A 24,179-nucleotide genomic window follows, 5' to 3' on the forward strand; every position below is an offset into this window, starting at 1 on the left:
ATGGGTCACATGGTCATCAGCAAAGTGATTTAAGGATGTATAATAATATTTAATTAGTATGAGAGGGAGATATTTTCCAGATCACCAGTTATTAGTTCTTACTATACAGTAAGAGTTGCATTACATTCCTAAAATAGTAAATTAGCCATATGAAATAACAATTGTAAGGGATACTTTTCCCTCTCTGAACAGGTAGTTTTTAAATGCACAAACTGAAATACTTAACATCCTATAAATATCTGAAATTCATGCTTTCACTTCAATGTAGTACTGTCTAGTCTTGAGGAATAGGGAATTAATCAGTGGTTGTGTTTGATTTTTAGGAAAATCTGAAACTGGTTTAAGGACCACAACGAAGACAGCATTGATAATAATGATGTAGCTTATGCCCTTTTTGTTACATTGCTATGGTTGTTACCACAGCAATGTAACAAAAAGGGCATAATTTTAAGACAAAAATCTGTGATCGAAAATGAGAAGTTCTATTAATAGGATATTAAAACTGTATAAAAAAAATTGAGGTGAAACTAGAATACTACTTATGAATGTATATTGTTTGTAATGTTTATTAGATTACATACAGCAATATCAAGAATGACAGTATGAACTGAGAACTGTTACTTCTAATATCAAACTGGACACCAGAAAAATAACACTATTGTATATGGTCATGAAATTGCCATGGTACTTCACCTGAACATTGCAAGACAGGCACAGTACTACAGCTGGTGATTTTATGGCAAGTGCCTAAAGCTTGCTTGAAGAGGAGAGGTTTTTTTTTTTTTAAAAGGAGTGTTGTAAAGATGTTGGGGGCACAATGGGGGTAATAGAGAGGTTCAGGGAAAGAATTCTAAGGCCTTGGGGCTAAAGCAGCTGAAGGAACAGTTATCAAATGACATAGCAATTAAAATCAAAGACACCTAGCAGGCCAGAATTGGAGGAAGGCAGCTATCTTGGAAGGTTGTGGGGTTAGAGGAAAAGAAACAGATAGTGAATCTGTAAGTCTAGGAATGTTCATTTCAAATTATTTCCTAGTACTGGATTCAAAGCTATTTAGAAATTATTGTATATGACATCAGCAGAGGGATGATTAATGAATTTGTGCCAGTGTGTATACTCTGACTGCTATTACTTCTTGTCTATTATTTTAATAATAATAAGTACACTTTCAATTCAAATTAAATCAGTGATAACAGGACAGGATAGAATTTTAAAAACTGAGCAGCAGCATGCATTTTTATGAATGCCCAATTAATCAGTTCCCCAATTCCTGATCTATGTTTGGAGCTGACAATGCAAAGCTCTGCGCTGGAGCATTGCATTTACAAGATGGACTCTGGTAAGTGCAGTGTGGAGGAAATATTCAAAGGTTGAACTGTAAATTGTTAATTCTCATTCATATCGACTCTGACAATGAAAAGATGGTGTAGGTCTACTGTAGTATCACTTCTCTAGGGCTTTAAAAAAACTGCATTGATATGGTACCTAAAGAGCATGTACAGCCAATTAAGTACATTTTCTGTACACTTTGTAATTTTGGAACTTCCCAGAGTGAGTCATCCTTAATTTTAACCAAAGCAACTCAGATCTAAAATATATTCCAACCCCAATGCTAGTAAGTAAATCAAATTGCAATAGAACATTTAGGCTGCTGAAATCTGGCACTAATTGGGGAAAATACATCAAATATCATGGCATCAGAACAAGCTTTTTTTGTGTACAGGATATACCTGGGTAGTTTTCCACTTTGTCAGGTAGATACCAGTATTGTAGCTGTCCTGGAACAGCTTGGGTAGGGGTGTGGCAGTTTCCAGAGAACAATTCTTTGGTGCTTTTTTCAGAATGTTGTCAGGGCTCATACCCTTTGCAATATCCAGTGCCTTCAATCATTTCTCTAACACGTGGAGCGAATCAAATTGGCTAACCGGCATCTGTGATGCTAGGGACTGCTGGAGGCATAAACAGATCATTACTTAACAGATCTGGTTGAAGTTTGTTGTGAATGCTTCAGAATGAATATTGTGTCCGTTTTTACTGTGAAGAAAGAAATGGAGGCTAGAGAATGCAAAGAAATAAATTTTGATGTTTCAAAAAAACAGTTCACATTACAGAAGAGGAAGTTCTGGAGGTCTTGCAGAATATAAAAGTGAATAAATCTCTGGGACCTGACCTAAGGTATCCCAGAATACTGTGGGAAATAAGGGAGGAAATTGTGAGACCTCTTTCAGCAATATTTGCAACATTCTATAACTACAGGTGAGGTACCTGATGTAATGATTTGGATGAGAATGCAGAAGGCATGATTAGTAAGTTTGCAGACAACACCAAAGTTGATGGCATAGAAGACAGGGAAGAAAGTTTTCTAAGATGACAAAGGGATCTTGATTAAATGGGTCAATGAGCTGAAAAACAGTGAGGTATTGCATTTTTGTACAACAAACACTTGTACAATTAATGGTAGGGCCTTGGGTAGTGTTGTAGAACAGAGGGACCTAGGGGTTCAGATACGTAATTCTTTGAAGTTTTGGCAGCAGTACTACTGATTAAGCAAGCTGAGTCCTAAGGGACTTTGCTGCCACACCGCCAAAATCAGAAGTACATACTCCTTAACAGTACTGTGGGAGTACCTTCACTTCAACCCTAGCAGTCAAATTCAGAGGTTCACCACCATCTTTTTAAAGTCAACTAAGGATCAATAAAAGCTGACTTTGCTATGGAAGGTCATCTATATCAAGAGTACACAAAAACAACTACAAAACAGTAGTGCAGACACCAGGGGCTGAATGGCCTCTTTCTGTGGCATAACCTTTCCTTAGTTCTGACAAAAAGAATTATTATTTGAGATTTGTCACAATCACATCTGGTTTGCTTGTTTCCTTTCCCACCACCGCCCTCCCCTTCAAATCTAGAATTACCACCAGAATGTCAGAAACTTTTACAATGCTGAAAATTAGCTTGCTATACTGAAATCCCAGCTGCAAAGATTGAGAGGATTGCACAACAACATTCTAGTCATGCAATAAAACAGCTGTCCAACAGCAGTAACTAATGCAGGAACTAGCTATCCAAAAATGCTGAATAAATCAATCATTAAAAATGGTGAAAAGTCATATGCTTCAAATTTAAACTTCCAAAGACTAAAACAAAATCCCAGCAGTGACTTGTTTATATTCAAGTGATTGAATAACTGAATAAGTCCTTAACAGGACACTGTAATAAAAACTGAATTTGTAAGGAAACAAATTTAAATCAAAATCTTATTTCAGGAAGTGATGCTGCACTCCCCAGCTCCTGCCCATCAGACAGAGGGCTCCACGTATACAGTAGACACCACTCGGGTGTGGACCTGACCATAGAAGAGAGGCAGACAGTCAATCTAATGATCCTTGCCTGGTTCATTCCACTTGACCTGTTAATGGCTATGAAGATATGCTCCCACCACCCCTTCTCCCCAACAAGACAGGAGTGGCCAAAGGTCAGGAACACGGGGTTGAATTGCAACCAGAAGTTGAGGAACAACCCCTTCAAATAACTGTAACCTTGTGCAACAAGTACACACATGAAACATGAAACAAGGGCAGAGCACCTGGTTTTTATTGGCAAGTAGCACTGAAGGAATAAGCAGGTGGAACTGATTTCAGAATTTGGCATAGGATCAATTTGCACGAGGCTGCGTTCCATTAGGATTTATGCTTTTTGTGAAGTTTCCAAAAACTTAAAAATGTTACCCCTTTACTGATTTTGGAACTTTGCAATTCCTGCACTCAGTCCAACTGAACAGTGGGAGTGAGGTTTGCTTCCAGCACACACTGTATCATTGAATCAGCCCAAAAGAATGCAGCTAAAGTGAGATAACAATTGGAGGTACATCAAAGGCAGGCTGTTGCAAAGCAAATCAATTGGCAAAAATCAAAACGGCATTAACAATGGGATAAAAGTGTGGAGCTGGAGGTACACAGCAGGCCAGGCAGCATCAGAGGAGCAGGAAAGCTGACGTTTCAGGTCGGGACCCTTCTCCAGAAACAACGGGAGATGTTGTCACCTTTGGGTCTGTCACTTTTAAATGCTTCAAGAATTAGAGCAACTTTGGCCAGATAGGCTTTGTGGAAATATTGATTAAAGTCTTTGTCTATGCTTCTTTAAATAATTATTCATGGCACCAGTCCATGTACAAGTCTGGAATGGTTAAAAATTGAAGTAGAAATTGCATACAAATTTAAATTACAAAAAACCTAGTGGCATTTAAAGTGGAGAACACCATGCAGGAACAGCCATAGGTAGCAAACAAAATCAGCAAGTGTTAAACAAAAGATTCGTTATAGTGAAGCATTTTCAGGGAGCCCAAAAATCAATTGCTCTCCACCAGAGTAAATGTGGGCTAGCTATCCAAACGAAAAGCCAAAGTAAAGAATGAAAAGATACAAGAACAGGGTTTCTACATAACCTTTCAGTCTGTTAGTCACCAGTATGATGACATCCCAAAGGCACTTCACAGGAGTAATCAAACAACACAATACAAGGCTACGTATGAGGTCAGGCAAATTTAAAAAAACTTGGTAAAAGACATTAAGGATCATCTTGAAAGGAGGAAAGGGTCTCGAGCAAGGAATTGCAGAGTTTAGGGTCCACAGCCAAAAAAAAAAGTATGATAGCATTGGTGTGATTTAAGAAAACGGAAAGGATTTGGACGCAGATTTGAGAGTTATAGACCCTCAGATAGTCACATTCTAAAGAAACCACCTTTTAAAATATTTAAATAAAAGGTGAATCTCTTTCAGTTCCAGGCTTTTCCACTCGTGTTTTCTAGGTTACCACCCTTGGCTCAGTCCACTTCCCAAAATAACTTAGCATATTTATAGAGTAACATGTTTCAAGGTACTTCACACGAACTTAGAACCAAGACACTTGCAGGAAAAGCCACAAGAGATGGGACAAAAGGACACAAATGCACAAAAGGCCAAAGATATAGGAATGCAGTTATCGAAAGAATTGTAGGGATGAAAGATGTGACAGAAATGGAGATTGGGTGAGGGAGTGTGGGTGAGATGAGGATTTAAAAACAAAAGGTATCAGTGGATCAGAAGCCATTGTAGTACACCACAAACTCAACTCATGTCTAACACAAATGTATTAAAACATGTTCCAATACATCTTCCTTGTACCCCTTCCTCTCTTCTATTAGTAGTAAAGTACATGGGGAAAAAGTCCTACAGACACCAGCAGTTTGCTGGTTCCACAGCTTAAATTACTATATTTGTTTTGTGGTAAAACTTTATATTTTCGCTCCACCAGGAAAGCACGCATGAGGCTACTGAAACATTAATAAGTAAAGCCCTAAAAGGGTAATGCTTACTTGAAAAAAAGTGAAGTGGGGAGTGAAGGGAGAGAAGGAAGGGACCAAATCAAGAGAGTTGGAGGGGCAAAATAAAGCACTCCATCCCCCGCTGTGCCCACCTCTTACTAAAGGCAGGGAACATTGGTGGACACCACATGCTCCCTCACCAATGATACCCGGACTCAAAACGTAACCGCAGAAGAGGGGCAGGCAGTCGACAGACTGGACCTGCCTGGACCTGTCTAGATTCTGTATTGTATTATCTAATGAAGGAAAAGTTAATTAATGATTAGATTAAATCTTGTCCTCAAGTAGTATTTGCACAAGCAATGGTGAGTATCGCATACTAATGAGAACAAAAGATTAGACCAATTGGGATTGCAGACACCATTAAGGAGTTCTCTGTTTAATTGTTCTTGGCTCCAGTTATTTTATAATTGATGTCAGGAAGTGACATTGAAGCATTTACCAAAGGTTTTAAAGCTCATGCTGACATTCTCTTGGCAATCTTAAAATAAGTCACTTGACTTTAATTCCTGTCAGATTGATACATTCAAAGAGGTGAATTTTGACATCACTAATGGTAGACACTTAAGGCGGTATTTGTTCGTGAGCAACAACAAACCCATAGATAAAAGGGGAAAGCCACAGTAGGCTGCAGCAGCTGTGCTGCAGTTAAGCAGAGAAATGGTTAATTTACTTCCTGTTGTCTGCCCGTGGGAACGCTTCCCTTTCCAGATCTACCACAATGTCTTACACATTCCTCACGGTACATGCCTTTACATTTATACTTTCCTTCTAACTAATACAGCAGAGGTGACCAACCATTCTCAAAAGAGAAGTACTTGTTATTGGTGAAAAATATTACAGCTTACGAACACATGGAAAAAATATAAATTGAAAAGGGTATTGCAGTTGAATTACAAAAATATGAAATTTAAAATGATAGGAAACTGGCCTCCTGTCCACTGGATAGCTCAGTGCCTGCTCTCTGGGTCACTCAGAAACACCTTCAGACTCTCTGGACTCGGCTTCCCCTGGCAGCCTCTCCAGCTGTTGGTGTCAGCAGTGATTCCACTCTTCCTTCACTATTTGGCTTCTTCTTCCTGCCTGGCTATCTCTCTTACTGCCCACCAGTTTTGAAAAACTAGTTAACTGTTATGTGGCAGGAAATTAATATGACTAATTCTGTAATCTATTGGTTATTTTCCAACTTTAATGCAAGCTAATCATTGACAGAAAGTAAGCTCTTTGCAATCAACATATTGTCGACCCCTGCAATATAGGTTTCCTTTATCTTTCCTGTGCACATCTCCAATGGAGATTCCTATTTACATTCTGGTTAACAAACTAGAGTGAAGTAATCCTTCACATTGTTCCCGAGCCTATTAAAGGCACTGTTCAAATTCCACCAGGTAGAACTAGCACTGCTCTTCTCTCAGTTTGAGCAGTGACCTTACCTACAGAAAGGTTAGCTTTTAATAGGTAAACTTATTTTGCTTGCAAAGGGGCAGGTTTAGCGGAGATCTTGCACTTAGCTTTACTTTGTGCAGAAGTGCAGCAGGAGTTTCCGCACTTGCAACCTCAGCCAGTAGAGTTTGGGAGTTCAATAATGGGTTTTAGACAAAGAAACACTACAGAGATGGATACTGGACCTTTCAGTTCAATCTGGGTTCCTGGGAGTACACGTATGGGGAGGGGAGAGCACGAGCACACGAGAAAGAGTTTAATGGTGTTCTTTCCTTGGAGCAAATGGTGTGGAGAGGTGGTCTTTTTGTCGTTAAAGAAGAAATTGATGTTGGCTTCATAGCCATCACCTTTGAGAGCCAAATTGCTATTAGGTTCAGTCAGATTGTAAATATCTATCACAGATGATAACACATTTGGCTTACAAAGTGTTTTTGACAGCAGATACAGAGAAGCCATTTCCTCTGGCAAAATGATGGTACCTCAAAAATCCATAGATTTACACACTGACCAAAACTTTGGGGTGGGGTTGGGAGTCTCCCTAATTCTTCTCTCTCCCCACTCCTCCCAAGAAAATTGTTAAGATCTGGATTATGGATTTAGATTCCACAGGGATTTTAAAAAGCAATTGGGTCTGTACTTGAAGATTTACCTAGAAAAAGACACTTCTTTTAACTTTTGCATAAGCCCAATGAACTGAAAGGCCTTTTTAAAGCTGTAAGGTTCTGATATCTAGAAATACGCTCTGTTAATAAAGGATAATGTCAAAAGTCAACTTCTGGATAAAACAGAACTGCACACATTTTGCTATTGGTATTTATTGATTGTAGGTGTTCAATGCTGTTTAAAACATAAAAATAAAGCAAAAGCAGAGCTCTGAAAGAATTGTTTCAGCAACTGTACAATTGGAATGTACCACCAACTTATTAATCTTTCCGATGTTGTGCGAAAACTAAAACCAACTGTTTTTGAGTTTAGTTTCTTTTTGATTATTATAAGTTCTTGTGCAATGTCCAGCAAATGTCTTTAAAAAAAAATCCAGCAATGTAACAAACCAGGAATCAAGAAATAGGCTCAATACGTGCCTGCTCATTTTAACCATACATGATCCAGAACTAGTTAACTATTCACAAGCAGAATCTTCAAAATAAAACTGGCTACTGAACAGATTTCCTTTCTCCCTTTTCCCAAGAAAATCACTGCACCCCAACCCACTCTCAAATGAATTTTCTACTGCAGAATTGGACCATTTCAGTACCTTTGTTTAATAAAAAGTGCACACGCCTATCCATCCAAACAGGTTTCCACAAGGTTAAACAGCTATAATTAAAAACGCCAGGTTTGTGTGTTATCAGCACCCTCTGCTGGATGGCCAGGCAATGATACTGCCAGATTGCCAAAGGTAATGAGTAGTGCCATGAATGAAACAGAGGTACATCAAAAGCAAATTTTTGATGATGCACGAATAACTTCCAACTATTTTCCAGTTAGTTCTTATACGTACAGTATACATAGCTGGATGACGGGATACAATTTTAAAAAAAACTGGATTGGCACAGGAAATGTATAAAGTTAGAATCTTCCATGCTTTTCACAGATATCACTAACTTAGTAACTAAATTTCTAAAAGGTAGCAGAATGGAACTAAGAATTACATCACCTCAACATAGTCCTTTCAATACAAATTGCGACTGAAACTTGGACAAGTCTAACCCTAGGATGCAGCACGTATGACAAGTGTGAAAAAAAAATGCTACTTTTGCCTATTGCCTCCACACCCCACCCCAGGTCTTTTCATTCATTCTGCAAATGAAAAGGTCGATAAGGCCACTAAGAATTTGGTCTCCCATGCTATAATCAGTAAATGGTGCACCAAACTTATGTTTTAACTTAGGACCTAGGTATGTTACTAGCATTTGTTGGTATAATTCTGCTGTAGCTGACAGAGCATTTCCTTTACTTGCCATCTGCCTGCTGAAGCAAATGATGGGGTGTGTCATTAATATCATATCAAAAGCTGTTGACTAGTATATTTTCAGAGTCATTAGCACCTGCCTAGCAAGCGCAATGTCTAATTTACATCCCAGTTAACCTCCAACCGCAATCAATGCTCTTGCACTTTAGTGCCTGGTCACAATCATGATGGCAAAACAAGACCTCCATTCTTAAAATAGGGAAATTACCAGTTTCAAACATTTTATCTGACAAGAAATCCACACCAGCCTTGTTCTCTGAACTCCTCTCCAATAAGCACACTTTTGGACTTCCCCGCACTTGGTTAGTGTGCTGTGACTGCTCAACCCTTGAACTAGCAGCAGCCTTTTCATTCTTCACTTTCCTTTTCTGCAAAATTCCTGGAAGCCTCAAATTCCTCCTTTTTCTCCTCACTTGCTTCTGGTGGCTTTATGCTGCTGTCATTAGACTTTGCACAGGTCATTAACCGGCTACGACTCCGTGCTCCTGGCTGGTACAGCTGCATAGTTGGACGGTCCTGTAAAACATTAAAAAAAATTAACTCAAAACCCTCAAACTCAATAACGCGATATCCAATAACTCAAAACACACTTCTGAAAGGTGGATTAGATGTTATCACATTTCCATATGAAAAAATGCATTTTCTTTAACAAAGACATCAGAGATAATGCAATACAATTCTAAGAACAAAATGCACAATTTGTATGTTCGTTTCAGAGTAATGCTGTCAAAACGTCAATCTTCAATAGTTGAAAACGGAACAACTATGCTGGATAGATTCAGAGGCTTAATGACATATATTTGAAGGCATTTCTTAATTTTTAACTAAATAAAATCCATATCACACTGCTTGGTTCCAATACTAAGGACTCTGATAAAAACTTAGCATTATTAAAACTGACAAATTACTCAAATATTTTAACAGGAATGCATATACAGTCAAGCTGCTGAGATTGTATTGAAGATTTACTTTTACCACATTGTTAGGAGCAGGTTTTCATGTAATTACTTAGCAATTTTAATTAATTTAAGTCCATTTATTTGCTAAATTTTATTTCTATGATTGCTATGTACAACAATGAAGAGAATACCTATAAGCAAATAAACAAAATTTGTGTTACGATGTGATGAAATGGCTCTAATAGATTGAGCTGCACTACCAAGAGAGGTGGTGGCTGAGTATTTTATTACACTTGCAAGCATGTTTTTAAGAGCAGCAGAAGGTAGTGTTGATACATAATACCCTTTGTTCTATTATAAGACTCGATGAAACGTTCTTGTACCTTATTTCGGATTCGTTCCTTCTTTGCTGTACCATCCTCCTTCTTCTCCTCTTTTCCTTTCTCCAACCGGTCATAACTTGATGCAGCTTCTGAGCTTTCCTTCTTCCTGGTCTTCTCATTTGTTTGATCCTTTTCCTTCTTAATCTCTTCATCTTTCTTTCTGAAAGGTTTGTCTGCCTCACATCGCTCCCTTGGCTTCCACCGTTCTTCATCCTGCCGTTTCTGACGCTCTTTCTCCTTTAGCCTTCTCTCACGTTCCCGATCTTCTTTATCTCGGTAGTCTCTTCCACCATCATCTTCAACCCTGTCATGCCTAAACAAAAAAAAACAAAACCCCAAGTTATAACACAGTTCAAAATAAAAATTTCTTTTGGGATAAACTGGATGCTGCCAAATATGCTTTTAGTGACCATCACTTATAGCATTGAGGGGATGGTGCACCTTAAATCAAGGTTTTAAAACTGAGTAGCTTTCTATAATGCATTAGAGTCAAATAAGTGTTGCTGAAAATAAGACATTTTGTTAAAGGTTTTCATTATGTACTCAGTCATCATGTCATTCACAAGAATACCAATATACCATTCGTGAATAAAATATAAAATACTGCATGTGGAGACAGTAGTTGGCAAGAAAAAAAAAACCTTGACAAAAATGTGGTTATTTTCCAGAATAATCAAGTCATGAACTGTAGTCAAACAAGTCCCATGACAGAGGTGACCTATGTAGGCAGACTGAATAAGTATGTTTTTGTGGAAGATGTTAGTAAATTAGTTGGCTTTTTGCCACAATCTGGCAGTTTCCCATTCATCTTTTCCTGATGTCAACCAATGAATTGAGTTTTATTGAATTCAATTTCACAACTTGGTCAGTACATTGAGTATAGGAGTTGGGATGTCATGTTGCAGCTGTACAGGATGTTGGTGAGGCCACTTTTAGAATACTGCATCCAATTCGAGCTGCCCTTCCTAAGAAAGATGTTGTCAAACTTCAGAGGGTGCAGAAAAGATTTACAATGATGTTGCCAGGATTGGAGAGTTTGAGTTATAGGGAGAGGCTGAATAGGCTGGGGCTTTCTTCCCTGGAGCATCAGAGGCTGAGGGGTGACCTAATAGAGGGTTTATAAAATCACGAGGGACATGGATAGGGTGAAAAGCCAAGGTCTTTTTCCTAGGGTGGGACAGTCCAAAACTGGAGGGTATAGGTTTAAGTTAAATCTTTCTTAAAGATTTAAAAAAAGAGCCTGAGGGTTAATTTTTTCACAGACAGTGGTGTGCTTTTAGCAGCTTGTTCATAGGAAGTGGTGGAGGCAGGTACAATTACAACATTTAAAAAGGCATCAGGATGGGTATATGAAAAGGAAGGGTTTAAGAGAGATATGGGCCAAATTCTGGCAAATGGGACTAGGCAGATTGGGACGTCTGGTGGGCATGGACAAGTTGGATCGAAGGGTCTGTTTTCATGCTGTATTACTCTATAACTCCATAACTTGTAATGTACTTAGTTTAAGTAGTTTAATTATTAGTTAAATTAATTTAGTTAAAGCAAACTGGTGCAAAAAGTAATAGCTCTAAGCCAGATGAATGGCAGTACTAATAACGTTGCACAAGCTAATTCCCATTTGTTCCCTTTATAAGACGGCAGTTTGGATTACTAGTCAACATAGTTCATTTCAAGCAACTTGAAAGTGCAACAACAGCTTTTGCTTTGGTGAAGGAAAAATGCTAATACACTCATCTCCAAGTCAAAAGGCAGTGAATTAAAGTCTCACTCCAAAAATCACACTGCAGTACAACGAAGGGAAAGCTGCACTGTCAAAACTGCCATTATTCAGATTCAAACTGATGTCCCATTTGCACTCTTCAGTAGATGTAAAAGATCAAATAAAATTACTGAGAATAAGAGTTGGGGAGTTTGGCCTGGTGTCCTGATAAATATTTATTCCTCAAATCAATATCAGTGAAACAGCTTACATGAATATTCGTGTATGGGACCTTCCTGTGCACTAATTGACTACCTAACCTCTTACATTACAACTTAACCTCAAAAAGTATCCAATTGCCTGTAAACTGCTTTGGGACATCCTGGTGTCCAAAAAGGTAGCAACATGTATACATGTTTATTCATTTGCAGTTCAAAATCGACTTGAAATCATACTTTGTAGATCCAGATAAAGGTTTGGAATAGTAATAAAACATTTGGCCGTCTTCAACTATCACACATAGAAGTCTCATCATAGGTTGTTCGGGGAACCATCAAGATTAAAATTTCACACACCATTCTGCAATGCAGCATAATAGCCAGGCAGAGTGGAAAGATAGAGATCTGTTTCCATAAATTCCAACAATCAAATACAGTTTACATAGGAAAAAGAGAAGGAAGAAAACGTGTACAAGACCTGCTACACATGCCAATCCCAAATGATCAGTTCACAAATGCTGCCACCTTTCTGGGAAGTGATGCTGGACACAAAAGAGGGTTTGATCTAAGCTAATACCTGGGAGATTGCTTTTAAAAAAAAGACATTGTCAAAAGATCACCTAGGAAATGACTCAAGGTATACTCAAAGAAAAATACCAACAGAAGTTTGGCCAGGGATGACAGCACAGCAATTCTGAACTCTTATGAGGAAAAAAAACTAGTTCAAGTGCCAGGCTCATGACAGTAAGCATTCAGGATGCACACTTCCTTCGAATTTGCAACGTTGTCAAGTTCCTCCTTAACTAAAGTGTCTATGCAAACCACAACACCAATTCGGTATCAAAGTCAAGAGCATGGGTCAATATACACATCAACCACATAGGACCAAAGACCATACATGTGGTTTAATTTATTCTCACTCACTTCTTTCCTTTATCTTCCTTGATGGAGCTCTCCAGGCGTTTACCCTGTCCAGTGAATGGTCTGTCCTCTTTAGCTCTCTCTCTCTCCAGTTTCTTCACTTTCTCCCTTGGCTTTTCTAAACTAGAGTCATCCCCTTTATCTGTCTTCTTCAGAAGCTACAAATACAAAATGATGTTTGCTGTTAGGCATATAGTAATTTTAAATAAAGTAATTTGCTAGAATATTTAACATAACGTAGGGTACTTTTATCTTTGGCTCATCCTTTGATCTGTCCTTGTCTTTTTCAAATCCTTTTTCTAACATCTTCTTTTGCTTCTCTGCTTCTCTCCTTTTCCGTCTTTCATCCTCCCTCCACTTTCTCTTTTCTTCTTCACGGAGTCGCCTCTTTTCCAACTCTCTTCTCCTCCTTTCTTCTCTTTTTTCCTCTCTTATTCTCTGGTGTAGGGACAGTGTAGGAGAAAAAGTAATTTAAAGAACAGGAAATAACTAATGACAATTTGAATATACAAAATTGCCTCCCCGTATATAAGCTTTATAAAATAAAAGTCAAAAACAAGAAAACCATTACCTGTTTATTTTTCACATAGTCCAGAAGGGGTGTGGTTTTCTTAGCTGTTAATAGAAAAATACTATTATTTCATCCATTTGCATGCACGCAAAACTTCCGAGTTTTAACAAACTGGTAACTGGGAAAACAAATATATAAAACAAATGCAAAGCAGAATTTAGAAGAAACCTCTTCTCCCAGAGAGTGGTGTGAATGTGTAACAACTGGGAGAGACAAATAGTATAGATGCATAAAAGGGCAAGTTTATAAACTATGAGAGAGAAGAGAATAAAGGGTTAAGCTGAAAGTGAAACTGAGAAAGGGTGGAAGCAGTGAGTGTTGTGTAATAGCACGGACTGGTTGGTCCACATGACTCTTTTCTGTGCTGTATGTATATGTTGTAATAATGCAGCATTTGGGACAAATGACTACAGGTAGTTCTCCTATAACATGATAGTTGCATTCTTGCATGACCTCGCTCTATAGAAAATTAGTGTTATAGGGAAATCGCTATACTATACAGTTAGAAACGTCATTTTAACCAAACAGCGTTCACTATTCATCAATCGCTTACAGCCAATTTGTGTGAACAGAACATGTGTTATAGCAGAAATAACTATATTCATAATACAGGACCAATACATCATAATTTGAAAGTGTTAGTGCAAAAATGAGCTAGGTAAGGATGGTAAGGGCACAGAATGGACTGCAATGAACTCCAATGTCCATCACAGAGATAGCTTGGTTGCACCGCTACTAATTAAGCTGGTCAAGTTCTAAAGGACATAGCTATTCAACTGAGTGAGTAAACCAACTAGAAGGAAAACCCTACTTGACCACATCCTCATCAATATGTCCATGACACATTTCTGTCCATGACAGGAGTAAAACTGCACAGTCCTTGTGGAGACAAAGTCCAGTCTTCACATTGAGGCTATCCTCCATCATGCTAAATGGGATAGATTTTGAGCAGATCTAGCAACTCAAAACTAGGCATTCATAAGTTACTGTGCCATCAGCACCAGAACTTACTCAACCATAATATTCAACCGCATTACATATTCTCCCAGTTTATCATTACCATAAAGTCAGGAGATCACACTTGGTTTAATGAAAAAGTTTAGGAGGGCATACCAGAAGCAGCACAAGGCATATCTAGAAAATGAGTTATCAGCCTGGTGAAGCTACATAGGATTACTTGTGTACCAGACAACAGCAGCAACATGCATTTGACAGGGCGAGGTATTCCTACAGCCAACAGAGCAGACCCAACCTCTGTGGCATTGCCACATCCAGTCATGAATGGCAGCAGGCAATTAAATGACAATAGGAGGAGGCTGCAAAAATCTATGACGGGGGAGCTCAGTACACCAATGCCGAAGACAAGACTGATGTATTTCCAACTACCTATCTTCAGCAGAAGTGCAGAGTGGTAGATCCATTTTGACATCATTCCGGAGGCTCCCAGCATCATACACATCAGTCTTCAGCCAATTTGATTTATTTTGTTTGACAATATGGAAAAAATTGCCCAGGTATATCTTGCCAACAAAAAAAATACTACAAACACAAGTCAGCCAATTATTACTACTCATCAACAAAATCATGCAAGGGGTTGCCAACAGTGCCAGCTCATGATATTTGATAGGCAGTGTAATCACGGATACTCAGCTGGGGTTTTTCCAGGGCCACTCAACTTCTAACCTCATCATTTACTCCAAATGTGGACAAAAGCTGAATTTCAGAGGCAAAATGTGTGAGCAACTACTCGTAATGTCAAGGCTATATTTGACTAAATGGAGCCCTAATAAAAACAGTGGTAATGGGGCAGTGCAGCGGGGAGGTGGTGAGACAGGCTGGATTTTCCACTGACTAGTTTCTACCTTGCATAAAAAAAAAATGACTGTAGTTGTTGGAGGTCAATTATCTTATCCCCAGGACATCTCTGCAGGTGCTCCTTAGGGTATCATCCTAAGCCCTGTCAGTTTCAGCTGCTTCAAATGACCTTGCCTCCATCAGAAGGTCAGAAATTGGAATGTTCACCGATTATTCACAATTTGTGACTCCTCAGACACTGAAGCAGCCCATGTCCGCATGTAGCAAGACCTGGACAACATCCAGGCTTGGGATGACAAGTCACAAGTAACATTTACAAGTGCCAGGCAATAACCACCTCCGACAAAATACTGGTTAGGCCACAGATGGAGAACTGTGTGCAGTTCAGGTTACCACACTGTAGGAAGGTCATGACTGCATTGGAGAGGTCGGGGAGAAGATTATCCAAGATATTGCCTGGGATCAAAAATTTCAGTTATGAGGTGAGACTGGATAGGCGGGATTGTTTTCCTTGGAGCAGAAAAGGCTGAGGAGATATCTGATCGCGGTATACAAAATTATGAGAGGAATAGACAAAGCAGACTGCAAGAACCTCTTCCCCATGGCAGCTGTGTCTAAAAGAGGGCTTATGTTTAAAGTGAGGTGCAAGTAGTTTAGAGAAGATAGGAGAAAGAATTTTTTTCACCCAGAGGGTGGTAGATTATATAGAATGTACGTTGCCCTAGAGGGTGGTGAAGTCAGATATTCTCACAACATCTAAGAAGCATCTGAATGAGTACTTAAAATGTCAGGGCATAGTCGGTTATTCACCAAATGCAGCTAAATAGGACTACAGTAAATGGCTGATACATTAAGATTAAAGACCATACAATTAGTAAATAAACTCAATTTACTAGATCAAATTCTGCAATTTTCATTTTTGCCTGTAACAAAAATAGATGTTAACTCAGAAAGCAATTCAACTTGTTAAAACAGATCAACTTACCTGCTAACTCTTTAGTTTTAGCTTCAATTTCCTCCAGAAGTGTTTCAGGATTGTTTGAATTTTTTTCATCATCTGCATTATTATAACTCTCCAAAAACTTTTTGTATTCAGGATCTAATAAAAAACACAAAGACAGTTAAAAAAAAAAATTGACCTATTCTAAAATAAACATAACCAAGATTCAAAGAAAATTCACAGTTACTCTGTTGCTTTCCTGGGGGTAAAGAAAGAAACATAACCCTTGCATTTTCTTTTCCAGAAACTTGTGGCATAAACCTCTATTGCTCTGACAATAGAACAGACATGTGGTTCAGAAACTCTACTCCAATTTCATATTTCCATGGAATAGCAAGTCATGTCCCTTCTACACCCATCCAAAGCTGTAAGATTGAACAACAGTGATCGAACTTGCATCCCAAAGGATCTCACAAGAGGCTGCACCATTCAACCTCGACATTCATTTAATTGCTATTATTACACTTTAAAACAAACCAAAATAAATGTTCTTAAAAGAGAGGATTATAATAAAATCACATTCAAATATATCAGGTTTATTTACTTGGATAGATTTATGCAGCAAAACTACTCAAAACTACTAGAAGCACTTTTCCCTCTTCGCCTGATGCATGGTGATCCTGAGGTTAACACCACCAGTTCTCTAATAAGAGAGGAGCACTATGGTCTGGTAAGACTGCAGCAATTTTTCTTTTGCCTGGAAAAAGGACAAGTTTGCTGCAACTTCTAACATCTCCCCATCACAGGTGAATAGTTTTGCAATTCTCACCATAAGCTCATGCCTTTCAGAGGAGAACTGTCACTGAGCCACAGCATATTGAAAGAAAATGTTGAAAATTTCAAAAATATGCCCACTGCATCCACCGAGTAACTGGTACAATGTAGTAAACAATAAGCTTTAACAACTTTCAGCATAGTAACATTAATGGTGCAGTGCAGTAATGATATTGAGACCAGAATTCCAGCAACTGGCTTCTCCTGTGAGAACTAGAAGAACAGTTCACATCCTACCCGTCTAGATGAAAATGAAAGCAGAAACAAAATGGAATACAACAGAACAGTGCACAACAAACGTTTACGTTGTTTAATAAAAAAGAAACTCCATACCATCACTAAAATGTAAAGGATCCATACCATCTTCAACAGTGCCCACTTTTGCATCTTTCTTCTTGCTCTTCTTTTTTGGAATTTTCTGAAAAGGTGCAAATTCTACAATAGCAGGGTACTCCTGCCCTATTGGGTGTAAGGATGAGAAGAATGCAGAAACAAATACAAGCGGTTTTTAATTATTAAGAATGAAGTAACATAATTTGCTAAGAAACGTCTATTGTTGTCTTAGGTCCATAACAAACAACTAAACATGTTAATGCTTTCCATTTAGCCTGCTTAATGGATCTGTCGATGTTCAAAATACTGCGAGATGCTGCGTGGATCCATCTTTATATGCCTAGAAATAACGTGGGAAAATTCAATCATAATCACAGGAATGACCAGAAAGAAGTCATCCCCATTCTTAGGACGGTCAGAATCTGCAAGAAGTTGTTTGCCAAGCAGAGGCCGGTTGTCTCCTGTGCTGCTACGCTCACTATTCAGCGAGGTGGTGGTGACCAAAGCTACCAGGTCCAAAGCAAACTACACGACCATGTCCTCTTGTAAATTAAGTAGTGAGGATGAAGAAATAGCCCCAACAAACCAAAAAAAGTAGCCTGTAAAAATATATATTTTGATCCCTGTGAGTGGTGCAGTCATTTTAACTGGTAAACAGATGTATATGGAAAAACTTGTGTACCTGCTTGGTACTGTTTTAATAGAATGAAATAATGCTCACTGAAGTTCCTTTCAAATATGCTATGTGTACTTACAGACTGCAAACAGAAAAAAAAAAATCCTTTGTGGTGTTAAGAATCACTTTAGGGAATCCTTCTAAACATTAAATCAACTGTGAGTCTGTCAGGATAGGTGTTTATTTGGTTGTAACTCCATTCTCTGCGTTTCACATTTACTAATGAAAGTAAAGTAAAAACAACTTTTAAAGTTGATCAGCATATATAATGGAAAAACAGTTTTTGATATTTCCTTAAAATGTTATTCACAACTGAAATAAAGCTTTTTTGAAATAAAAGATGAGGATTCTCGAAAGCAAAAAGAAACCCTCCATTGTAACAGCATGCCTTAAAAGCACATTAAGTCTGATCATAGCAGTACTCATTAATAGATTACACTAAAGAGAAAATCTCAGCATTATTTTCTCTCTGTCTGTTTTATTTGATTTATACAAGACAAGTTCTTTTAGTAATGAGAAAATCAAATGATGTTTCTGAGCCAAATGTGAAGTTTCTGTGAATAATCTTTAATTTAGCTTTTTACCACACTTCCATTACACCAGTATTGTTAAAAGTGATCTTTTATTAATATGAAAGGCAATACTTAGAATAGCCAAATACACAGGATTCCTTACAATGCATTTTTGAAGGCAAAGGATTTACCAGATGTCAAAATGTAGAAAACAAGACATATTGTATATTCACTAATATGCAGAGTTAAAACTGTCATACCTTTGCTATCAATGAAAACATAGCCATCAAATTGATCCCTGAAGAGGACAATGTCATCTTGATTTTTAAAGTTGATGTACGCTCTTGAAAAGATGTGTGGAAACAAACTATGGAAAAATAATTTAGATTTTAGGCTTGAATTAAATTGAAAATGTAAATATGAGACATTATTGTGGGAACAGCGCATAAAATTTGCAGCAACATATACAATCACAAAATTTCTCTCATTAGGTTCTGATCACATTTTACACAAAAGATAGGAGCAGGAGTAAGTCACATATCCCAATGTGTTTGCTCCACTAGTCAGTACAATTACAACTGAGATAACAAGGTGTAGAGCTGGATGAACACAGCAGGCCAAGCAGCATACAACTGATCTCTTTGGCTTCAACTCCACATCCCTGGTCATTTCCTTCGATTTCCTGAAAGGCCATAAGTCAGTCTGAACAAGCATTAGACATTAGTTAATGAAGAAACATCCACAATCCTCTGGGATAATACTTCTAAAGAGATTCACAATTTTTTGGTGAATTCATTTCTCCTCATCCGAGTCATACACAATTGACTCCTTATTGCAAAACGCTTCTTGTTCTGGTTCCCTGATCAACAGAAACAAATCTATTAGTGTTCACCTTGTCAAACTCCCTCAGAATCTTCTTTGTTTCAATGTGATAACACTTCATTCTCCTAAACCCCAGAGACTATTGGCCTCCTTACGTAGCTTATCACAATTTAACCCTCTCATCCCAGGGACAAATCCAGTGAATCTTCACTGTGTTCTCTCCGATGCAAACCAATCCTTCAAAAAAAAAAGGAGACCAAATAACTTGTCTATTTTACCCACAGAAAACTTTAATAAATTTATCAAACACGATTTCCCTTTTGTAAGGCTACGTTGACTTTGATCATACTATGATTTTCAAAATGCATTGTTAAAACTTACTTTCTAATAGTATCCAGCACTACCCTGATGACCAATATTAGGCTAATTGCCCTGTAGTTTCCGGCTTTCTCTCTTGCTCCTTTCTTGAATAGCAGTGTCACATTTGCTAATTTCCAATTTGCTGAGACAGTTCCAGAATTTTTGTAAAATCATAGCCAATGCATCTACCATCTCTGCAGCTCTCTCATTATGATGACCTCTCTCATCATGATAGATCTTGGGGATTTATCAGATTTTAGTCTCCCAAATTCACCAATACTTTATCTGCGGATTTTAATTCCCTCACTCATTGCTGGAAATAGACGGTACAAGTGCTGCATAGGTCTTGTGACCTCGTGAAAATAGACAAAATATCTGTTTAATGTTTCTGCCATTTCCTCACTCCCCATAATAATTTCTCCCATCTCTGCTTCTAAGGAACTAATGTCTACTTGGTTACTGTTTTTTTTTAAACTATACACATCAAAGCTTTTACTCTCAGTTTTATATGCCTGGCTAATTGGCTGTCATTTCATTTTCTTCCCTGTTTGATCAATGTTTTGTTGGTATGGTTTTCAACATAGGCTTCTGCTGGTTTAACCTCCTGCTACATTTAGCAGCTTTATAAACCTCTTTCCAAAAAAAAAAACAAACAAACTCTAATACTATCCTTAACTTCCTCAATAATTTGGATCATTTTTATTGCTGAGTTTTTCAACTGAATGTATTTTTGTTTAATATTTTGAATTGTTTCTTTGGTGCCCACTATTTATATATCACTATATCTTATTGTTTATTGACCCAGTCAACCTTACCCAGCTCTCTTCTCAAATCCATGTAAATTGCTTTGTTTAAGATTAAGATTCTTGTTTGAGACTGAAGTATGTCATTTCAATTTTAACATGGAATTCAAAGTTTTTGAGAAAATTTGTAGCTCAGGTTGTGGATGAGGTTGTAGACCTGCTCACCAAGTCGGTGTGTTTGATTGCAGACGTCTTGTCACCCTGCTAGGTAACATTGTAGCGCACCTCTGGTGAAGCATTGGTGTTCCATCCCGCTTGTTATTCGTATGCCTCGGTTTGCTGGGGTGGTTGGCATCACTTCCGATTCCATTTTTCAGTGGTTTGTATATCTGGTCCAGTTCAATGTGTTTGTTGACAGAGTTCCGATTGGAATGCCAGGCCTCCAGGAATTCCCTGGCATGTCTCTGTTTAGCTTGTGCTATTGTGGATTCCTTGCATGGAACTTACTCGCTGACGTACAATTACTATTGTAAACTCTGTGCTTCTTCCTGTCTCATTTTACTTGTCCTCACCCTCATTACTTAATGTTCTGTTGACTCCAACTTTGTCCTTGGAATTTCTACATCTTTCTTCAACTTGGTCCTGCCCCCTTCTGTTAGCTACACGTTTATTTTGTTCAGAAATTGAACCAGTCCCCGGATACCAGACAAAAACTAAAAAAAAATAGTAACTTTTACATTTCAACCTTTTGTGTTAAATGTATTTTTGAAATTACTGTTGGTGCAGTAGTTTAAAACAAATAAACAAAAGCAAAACGCCAGATGGAACTTCCCCAAAAGATCAAACAAAATGACTCATGAAGGATTTACAAAAAAATCCACTTGACTGCATTCTCTAATTTAATAAAGATTATATGCCCTGAAATCGCTGCCCAAAAATCAAGCTGTTTGTGGTCAAGGCTTTACACTTAATATCAGAGTACTAATGCAAGCAAACAATGCAGAAGTGCTACCTGCAGCATGAGTCAAACAATAGTTATGCTCAGTTAGAAATAGGTTCAGTGACTGACTTGAGACATTATTGAATCTAAGCACTGTGCTACACTAATCAATTTAATCAGATATTATGCATATTTTTGTTTATTTACAATTGCTGTAACATTGCTGTATGGTTCTGAGACCAGTAGCCATAGAGGGAAGTGCACACAACAGCATCTATACTGAAATGAAATAGAAAACACTGCAGTATCTTTGGACAGAGAAACTTCAGTTCTGAAGAAATTCCTTGACCTGAAACGTTAATCTGTTTCTCTCTGGTGCTACTAGGTCTAAGTATTTCCAGCAATTTCTTTTTTTGTTTCAGACTGCCAGCAACGCAATAGTTTGCTTTTGTTTTATTGCCCAAGTGCAGCTGGTGTGAAAACTGTAGACAGTCTGCCAGAAGAGAACTACGCTTGTGCTCATCCACATCCCTCAGGACCACATTAAGTGTTAGATTTGGTGAGGCAGCAATTTATTACATGGCCATAATATAGTGCACTGCAAAGCCCAACTAACTATACGCACGGTACGAAATATAGGTCGTAGATGACAGCAACCTGAAAGCTTTTCACATGCCACAGACAACTGGGATCTGACTTTAAAGTTAAGTTGACAGCTTTATTGATTGCATATCCAAAACTATTCCATGGTCCGTCAGACTTACAATCTATGTGACTTGAAAATTGTTTCGCTATATACGCACAAATTGAACTAGCATTTCTCAGTTCTAAGATTTCATTAGCTGACATGACCATGAATATATCACTGCAACATCTATATCTGATTAATATCAGAGGAGGTTTAGGCCCTCCTCATAAATAAGAGTTAAAAAGAAAATAGATAGCAGCTCCTCTGACTTTTAAGGCACCTTGATAATGTGGACCTTGTGATTTAAAAGAAATTTGATAGAATTCTGTCATAGTAACCACTTACCTTGAATTGGTAGAGAAAAATTCAAAATAATCATGCTCAGGCAAAGGGGCAAGTTGCTCTTCTAATTGCTCTTTTGTCAGACTTGGAGGCAAACGACGGATCACCACCTAATGGATAAAGGCAGTTCAATATCTATCAGCTACTTCTTTACCAAAAACAAAAATGTCAATGTCAAAGCAATTTAAATTGAGAAACAGATCACACAGATTAGGTACCTAGTGAGCTACTTAAGCTATGAACATCCAAATTACAAAAACAAGAGCAAACAATCCCATTACTACAGTTTGGCAACAAATGCGATGACCCTGCTGTCATGAGAGCACAATCAATAAAGTATTATTGAAGAAACATGAATAAAGAAGCTACCTTAGCATCAGGATCATTTAAACATTGCAAATATCTTCAAATAAAAAACCTCAGTTTAAGCAGCAAAAACCATTAGTAAAACTGACAAACAATTCTAATAGAAAAACATCACAAACACTGGAAAGCAGATACAATGTGGAGTCATTGACCTAAAATGTTAAACCTGTTTTTCTCCACAGATGCAGCTTGACCTCTTGAGTACTTACAGCATTTTCTGTTTTAAGACAAATCTGAAGCAGTTGGAGAGCTGACCAGTAATTGAGAGGCAGCACAAGATCCAGGAATGACTCAGCCACAAATTCATTTTCGTACAATATGCAATTCTCCGAGATTAGTGTGGTTATCACAAGTAAGTGTGCTTCTCACAGAAAACAGTAGAATAATCATTCATTAAAATTACGTACACTGGAAAACGGATCGTGAGGGGAAACCGGAAAGTAGCCTAGGGTAGCGTAGTTCTGAGGAAGGATCACCGGACCCGAAACGTTAACTCTGATTTTTTTCTTCATAGATGCTGCCAGGCCTGCTGAGCTTTTCCAGCAACTTCTGTTCTTGTTCCTGATTTACAGCATCCGCAGTTCTTTCGGTTTTTATCCAGAAAATAGCCTAACTGCCTTGGAGCTTTGCACATTCACACTGACAGCTTCAAGCAGTGAGGTAAAAACCAGAAGAACTGCGGATGCTGTAAATCAGGAACAAAAACAAAGTTGCTGGAAAAGCTCAGCAGGTCTGGCAGCATACGTGGAGGAGAAAACAGAGTCCGGTGACCCTTCCTCAGAACCTCAAGTAGTGAGGTTTAAGGCATGATGGTGAACACGGATTACGAAGGAAGCCATTTAGGCGGAGACAAAAACCAGAAATTTCTGGAGAAACTCAGCAGGTCTGGCAGCATCTGTGGAGAGAGAAACAGAGTTAATCTTTCGAATCCAGTGATCCTCCCTCAGATGAGGTCTGCAGTTCTTTGTCTTATTTAAGTGGAGACATTGCCTCCTGGACTGGATCCTGGCTGAGGCCTGTTGCTTCACAAACCTTGGTCAAGACCTCTTTTTTCTCCTTCTTTTCGGGTTTCTCGGCCCTTTCCTCATATTTGACCTCCACTTTCTTCTCCCTGGGTTTGGTATTCTCCTTATCTTCCTTCATGCCTTAAGGAGACAAGCTGCAGCTTCGAAGATAAACAGGCCTCCCCCGCTAGCAGAGCCCACTCCGGCTGAGCCCGCTGGCCTTTTGCTCCCTGTTACGTCACTCAAGGCCCGCCCCCTCTTCTGATTGGTCCGCGCCGGAGGGGTAACTGTTTTGAGGCGTGGTCACCACGGACCAATCGCCGCGGGGTTTGCTGG

At 38.4% G+C, this 24,179-nt stretch overlaps 1 protein-coding gene across 1 annotated transcript; it reads right to left on the bottom strand.

Annotated features, from left to right (window-relative positions):
- Positions 1-723: 723 nt before the first annotated feature.
- Positions 724-24,098, bottom strand: upf3b (UPF3B regulator of nonsense mediated mRNA decay). Its single transcript, XM_048605413.1, has 10 exons — positions 23,872-24,098; positions 22,477-22,583; positions 18,839-18,945; positions 17,391-17,516; positions 16,269-16,382; positions 13,469-13,512; positions 13,144-13,335; positions 12,901-13,055; positions 10,060-10,372; positions 724-9,293 (listed from the first exon to the last, which is right to left on the bottom strand). The coding sequence occupies exons 1-10, from the start codon at positions 23,980-23,982 to the stop codon at positions 9,126-9,128; spliced, it is 1,437 nt and encodes a 478-aa protein (XP_048461370.1). The 5' UTR covers positions 23,983-24,098; the 3' UTR covers positions 724-9,125.
- Positions 24,099-24,179: the final 81 nt, after the last annotated feature.

This window comes from Rhincodon typus, chromosome 14, assembly GCF_021869965.1.
Source record: "Rhincodon typus isolate 14 chromosome 14, sRhiTyp1.1, whole genome shotgun sequence".
Lineage (NCBI taxonomy): Eukaryota > Metazoa > Chordata > Chondrichthyes > Orectolobiformes > Rhincodontidae > Rhincodon > Rhincodon typus.

What these genes read in the sequence shown, in the direction of transcription:
- upf3b (XM_048605413.1), bottom strand. Translation starts at nt 23,982, where the DNA reads ATGAAGGAAGATAAGGAGAATACCAAACCCAGGGAGAAGAAAGTGGAG. An exon ending in TTTTTCTCTACCAATTCAAG is followed by an intron (nt 18,946 to 22,476) that starts GTAAGTGGTTAC and finishes ATTTTTCCATAG; the next exon opens with TTTGTTTCCACACATCTTTT. An exon ending in ACTATGTGAAAAATAAACAG is followed by an intron (nt 13,336 to 13,468) that starts GTAATGGTTTTC and finishes TCCCTACACCAG; the next exon opens with AGAATAAGAGAGGAAAAAAG.